General features: G+C 31.6%; 1 protein-coding gene across 1 annotated transcript; it reads right to left on the bottom strand.

Annotated features, from left to right (window-relative positions):
- Positions 1-637: 637 nt before the first annotated feature.
- Positions 638-2,391, bottom strand: LOC142628278 (MLP-like protein 328). Its single transcript, XM_075802366.1, has 2 exons — positions 2,126-2,391; positions 638-1,169 (listed from the first exon to the last, which is right to left on the bottom strand). The coding sequence occupies exons 1-2, from the start codon at positions 2,310-2,312 to the stop codon at positions 904-906; spliced, it is 453 nt and encodes a 150-aa protein (XP_075658481.1). The 5' UTR covers positions 2,313-2,391; the 3' UTR covers positions 638-903.
- Between the last annotated feature and the right edge of the window lie 4,417 nt (positions 2,392-6,808).

Genomic DNA, 6,808 nt, shown 5'->3' with positions numbered 1-6,808 from the left:
TTTCACAAGAAAATAAGCATATCAAATTTCAGACATTTCACAAGAAGATATAGACATCAAATTCACTAATAATCTACCAATAATTATTTAAAATTTCTTGTATGATATATTTTAAAAATTGTTAGTGATTGACCAAACCACTAAGGTGCCCAAGTATTGATAAACTTTCACAAGTACCTGAATTTTTTAAAAAAACAGTTTAGGCGACGAAAAGAATAGTGTAAGAATAGTTTGCACATCCAATTTTTAAAAAAATAGTTTAGGCATCGCTATATGTACCCGAATTGTTCGTCCCTGAATAGTGTATTTAGCGAGGAAAACATTTGGCGACAAAATATTTTTGTCACCAAAAGTTTTTTTCTAAAAAAAAAACTAATCGGACCTTTTGGCAATGAAATATTTCGTCGTCAATACTTTTAGCGACTGGGTATTAGCCACAAAAAGAATTTTATCACCAACAAGTAGATTTCGTTGCCGATAGTCATTGGCAACAGAAAATGGACTTTTAGTGAAGAAATGTTTCGTCACCGAAAAAACATTTTATTGCAATATAAAAAGAGTCAAGCAATAATTGAGAAACCATACACTCTAATCATAACAAGTAATAACACATCTCCACCCAAAAAAAAAAATGTAATAACACGTCAAACTTTTTTTTTATTTCCTTCTAGGTAAAAGGATTGAGGCTCCATTTGACCATGACATGCCTCACACAAGGAGTTGGATGTGCCGTTTGACCTACAAGCCTTTGGCAACCACCGTTTATTATTTTATTACACACCATAGCTACTTCATTAGAGAGTTCTGATCTCAAAACATAGTTACACACTTAAACAACTTGCTTAAATTCACTGCAAGTCTTATGCTTATACTACACAAGCACTAATGATTACATCCTTTCTACTATGCCTTCATAATGTGTGCATCAAGATCTTTGGTGATATTAACCATCAGAGTGACATACTTATTTGGAGCTGGCACATCCTCCCTGAGTTTCTCATATTCAATACTTAATTTGGCCAAGCTGCCAGTACCCTTGGGAACAACCTGATAGATGGGATTAAAGATCTTGTAATCCTTCATGACATCTCCTTCAATACCAACAAGAGTCACTGACCTGTTTGCATCATCTAATTCAACCTTCTCTTTCAAAACCCCGGATTCCCCCTCTATAGTTTTACAAGAAAATAAGCATATCAAATTTCAGACGTTTCACAAGAATATATAGACATCAAATTCACTAATAATCTACAAATAATTATTAAAAATTTCCTGCATGATATATATTAAAAATTGATAGTGATTGACCAAACCACTAAGGTGCCCAAGTATTGATAAACTTTCACAAATTTTGCAAGGTCAATAAAATGTGCGCACTATAAAATTCAAACAAAAAGAAAAAAGAAAAAGAAAATTTTTTTTTTCCATTTTCTTTTTTATAAGCAAAGTTTTTTTCCCTTGTCTTATCCAAAATTCCTTTAGTTATATCTTAAGATAAAACACAGAAAAATCTTGTAGCGCAACAACTAGGGACAGAACTAAAATTTTATCTTAGGGGGAACCAAGACATGAATAAATCGTTTTGGTCATTAAAGAATAAGAAATATATTAAAATCAATACTGAATTAATAAAAAAATAAAACTAGTATGTATTTTAGAGACAAAAAATAATAGCTTCTTAATATATTTTTACTCAAACCATTTTTTATATGTAGAAATGAAATTCAATATACTTTTAAATCTTGAAAATCATCTATTTTCCTTTTAATAAACAAAATATAAGAGTTCATTAAAATATCATCTTTCATTTTATACAAAACCTAATTTTATAATATTCAAGGTAGAGAATACTCATTTCATAGCCGTAACTCACGGTTCTTCAACTAGTTATATTAATTAATCAGTTTCACTATTAGTTAATGTAGGACATGATCACTCAGATTTTTTGTTCTTTTTAATGAACATATCTAACCACTCAATTACTTAGTCATGACTCATGCAATCACCATTATTAGCCTCAGCCCAGCATCATATTGACAAAAATTAAAAAAAATAAAGAAAACGAATGAGCAATTTAGTGTAATACAAATTTGGAAATAGTACTAGGCTTATACTGCCTTATTACCTGCTGTATATTTCCAGATCTTAACAGAGCCATGAGTCTCCCAATCACCTTCATGCACGTCAACCCCTTGTATATGGTTAGGAGCGGCGTTGGGAACATGGTAGGCTTGGCTCTTAAAGATGTTGTAGAACTTCTCAGGTGGTGACTTTATTTCTATTTCAGTCCCCACCTTACCCTTCAGAGACATTGTTTTTTTTTTTTTGCAGTGATAGTTCTCAGAAACAACTTAGCTAAAATATGGTGCAAACTACAAAGCACAGATTAATGAAGATGTCTTGGCTTCCCCTTACTATATATACAAGTTTAGTGGCAAATTATGTGATTATTTGGATCCAATAATTAATTACGTCTTTTGCATTCTTTTTCTATTTCCTTTTCAAATTGGGGCCACTAATGAACAGAAAACCTTTATTTAGTTCAGGTGATAATTACAACAAATAATGGGTTGGTGTGGTGTCAAGAGTTTTATAGGATCACCGCGCATCTTTAGTACGATAGTTACTCTATAAGTATAAATACTTGTGAGATATGGGAGATAAAGGTTGAGGTTCAAGTCTCTAGAAAATAGCTTCATACATACGTACACTTAGATTAGGTTAAAGTAGAAATTTTATTTTGTATAAAAAAATAATAAATAAAAAGTTTTAAAGCTTAATTAGCAACTTTTGGTGTTTTTGGAAACCTCCAAAATTCTAAAAACACTTTGTCTCCACAAAAAAAAAAAAAAAAAAAAAAAAAAAAAAAAAAAAAAAACCAGATTCAAGAAACACATGCATGCTATAAATAACTTCATGACACGCCCAAACTAAGGCAACCCAATTTTCTCTTGCTTCTCAACTACTCAAATAAATTTAACCTTTTGTAACGATTAACTCATCTAGATAGTTACTACTAAATAATTTCTCGGCTAAGAGAACATGCCAAGCTATGAAAAACAGTTTTTGGGAAGGTTTAGAACTTACATTTATAAGAGTATCATTTACTCATCTCTTTTTCTTTAATTAGTATTTGAAGAGGAAAAAAAAATTAAAGATACCCTAGTGGAAAGCTAAAAGCCAAATAAAATAATTTGATTTTTTTTTTCTAAAATTACAGTAGAAAAAGAAGTGGAGTGAGATCCATAATAACTAAAAAAGGGTAAGAAAAAAAATAAAATGAGACTCATAAATAGTATCTAACAGTAGCTTTAGGACCAAAAACCATGTGAAGAAATAAACTACTCTCATTGGGATGGAAATTCTTTTTTTGGAATCCACAATGAGTAAAATATTTAAGCAAAATTTTTGCTTTTAATCGAAACCCAAATGCACACTTCGTCCCACACTGATTTTGATTTAGATGTTAGCTACTTTATAAATACTTAAGTTTTTTTTTTATTTTCTTGTTCAAAAAATAAACATTTTCCTTTTCTTTTTTGAGGAATTCAGCTACAAATATGAATCTCCCAACGTTTTTCTTTTCTTTTTTCTAGATAACACAAGGAGAGATTAACATTTTGATTTTTTTTTTAAATAGATATTGTTAAATTTATTTAATTTTCATTTGAGCTTACAGTTCAACCAAAGATTCTCAAGTTAAACTAACGATCCAAGGACCCAAAGCCTACACTGAATCAAAAATTGATCTGAATTAACGTTACGGATTATCTAAATTATTATCAGATTTTGACATACGAGAGCTATAGTATAAGTCTCAAATGAATTTTTTTGGAAACCTCATCTCTCAGTTGATTTGAAGTCCACCTCATCCAGATTTTTCAAATTCTAGTCATTGATGTTCCGAAAAAATATAATTTACATACTATACATTTGATGAATTGTCATTTTAGTACATTAAACTTAAATTTTATCATTATAGTACACTAAGCATCTGTTTAGAAACAGCTTATTTAATTGAAACTGAAAACTTTTCGTTAAAGTACTATAGATAAAGCTGAAAGGCAATTGAAACAGTACAATGGGGACATGAATAGTACCAAAAAATGCAATGGGATCCATGAATAGTAGCAAAAATAAGTTGAATAGTAAATAAAGCTAACTTTTTTAAGCCATGCCAAACGCATGCTTATTGTCCGTTTGGAATAGCTTAGTTAGCTGAAATTAAAAAATGTTTGCTAATAATGTTAGATTCTAAACATTTAGATTCAAATGTTTACAATTTCAACTTATATATGTTGGCAAACTGAGAATAAAAACATGTCTAGAATAGGAGTTAGACATTGTTCAATGTTGTATAGGTCAAAACTCAAGAATGTACAAACTGTAGGAAAAAGAATTATTTTTCTATGAAGCTCGACCAATCGAATATTGAAGCCTGATCGATCGAAAATCACATAAAAAGAATTTCTGCAGAATTTTAAACAGGCCCAAGCTCGCGAAAACGTTTAGGGTTTTAGTCCAACACTCCTACGTATAAAAGGAAAACCCTAGCCACTTTTCAACGACTCTTGAAAGACTTGTGAATTACTCTTAAGAGATCTAAGAGGATTTGTACCTTCTAACTCTACAAGCATCTACCGGAACAAGATCTACAATCAAATACTAGGGGAATCTAATTGTTGCATAGATCAACAAGCTTTGATTTAAAACCTTTGAGTGAGATCTTAAAGTCACAACCATAGTTGCTTGTTTGCTGAAAATCCAAGAGAGAAGGAGTCCATAGATTCGGAGCTAACACGTGGTTGTGTCAACAAGTTACTACTAGAGGTAACAATAGATTTAGGGTTAAATCTAATTGTAAAAACTTTGAATCTTTATAGTGAATTTGTTTTACCTTGAGGATAGCTAGGTCAAATCCTCCCTAGGTTTTTACCTTGAACTATTGGTTTCATTGGTTTTCCTGAGTCATCATAACGTGGTGTTCTTTATTTTCAGCTGCTTGCATGATATGAATTATTATTGTTTAACCTAGATCTAAATAATAAACCTAAGTAACTACTTGGCTAATTCATTAGGTTAAATAAATCTGGTTTACAGGGGTCTAAACAAACAAACAAGTGGTATCAGAGCAGGTTAGCTCTTGTTTGGGTAGTATACCTTGAGTTGATCCTTAACTCCTACTGTAATGGGACACAATCACTCTCTTGTGATCCCTCCCCATTTTGATGGGAATAACTATGCTTACTAGAAGGTTAGGATGAAAGCCTTTTTGAAATCCTTAGATGAGAAAGTATGGCTCTCTGTTGAGAATGGTTGGGAGAGACCAACCACTCCTATCAATGAATGGAACACTACACAAAAGGAAGTAGCAAGCTTTAATAGCAAGGCTATGAATGTTATATTCAATGTTGTTTCTATGGAAGAATTCAAAAGAATCTCTAATGTAGAGGTTGCTCATACTATTTGGAATATTTTGCAAACTGTGCATGAAAGCATTAAGACAGTAAAAATCAATAAATTGCAGTAGTTGACCTCTAGGTTTGAAAGCATCAAGATGTTTGATGATGAAACTTTTTATGAGTTTCATGTCAAACTAAATGACATAGTGAACTCTGCCTTTAATTTGGGTGAAGTATATGATCAACCTAAAGTGATTAGAAAGATTCTTAAATCCTTAACTATGGATTTTAGACCCAAAGTCACTGCTATAACAGAAAGTTAGGATATGGACACCATCCCTGTTGATGAACTTGTAAGATCTCTATAGTCCTATGAGTTTGACCTACACAAAACCAACAAATCCAAATCTATGGCTTTAAAATCTGTTAATGATGTAGATGATGGTAGATTTGATGATGAAATCTCTTCTACAAAGATAGCTTATCTTAGCAAGAATATTATAAAGTTTTTGAGGAAAAATAACAGAAGGGCAAGAAATCGAAACAATGCTAACACTAAGAATGTTAAGAAGAATGAAACAACCAAAAATAAAAATTCTGAAAAATAAAAAGATAAGGTTGTTCATTCCTTTAACAATTCTTTAAGTCAACAGTGTTTTGGTTATTAGGGTTATGGTCATCTTAGGTCAAAATGTCCTACTTACTTGAGATCTAAGGGAAAGGCTATGGTTCTTACCCTTAGTGATGATGAAGTTTCTAATCATGAGTTTAAAAGTGATCAAGAAGGAAATTTCATGGTTTTCATTGCAGCTATTGAAGTAAGTGAGCTTGAAATTGTTGTGTAGAACCCTTCCGATGGGGAATTATCTAAGAATACTGACTTGCAAGAGGCTTACAACAAGCTTTGCAAGATTGCAGCAAAGGATGTCATGAATATTGACATAGGTTTGAAGAAGATAAACACTCTTGAACAAGAAAGAAAAATCTATTGGTTAAACTGTTTGATGCTAATGAACTCATAACCTCTGTTAAGATTGAGAACATGTCTTTGATTGAGAAAGTTAAAAGTTTAGAATCTGAATTATCTATTGCTGGAGAACAACTTGATAGGACTTCTACTTCTAAAACGAATAATATGTTAAATGTTCAAAAATCTTTTTCTGATAAGACAAAGTTAGGGTTTGTAAAGAGTGTTTCTACTTCTGTTGTTCATCCTCCTAAGTTTGTACCTACTACATCTATTTCTACTCTTGAAGTTAAGGTACCTGATGAAGAAACTCTAGCTACTAGGAGAATTAGGGCAGATCTAAATGAGTCAAAACCCAAGAAGCCCAATCATCTTGGAAGCAAAAAACAACACAAACCTCAATGGTTTTGTCATTTTCGTGCTAGAGCTGGGCATACCC

Source organism: Castanea sativa, chromosome 3 (genome assembly GCF_040712315.1).
Source record: "Castanea sativa cultivar Marrone di Chiusa Pesio chromosome 3, ASM4071231v1".
Taxonomy (NCBI): Eukaryota; Viridiplantae; Streptophyta; class Magnoliopsida; order Fagales; family Fagaceae; genus Castanea; species Castanea sativa.
The sequence above is the reverse complement of the archived record's forward strand: the minus strand, read 5'-3'. Positions and strand labels throughout refer to the sequence as shown.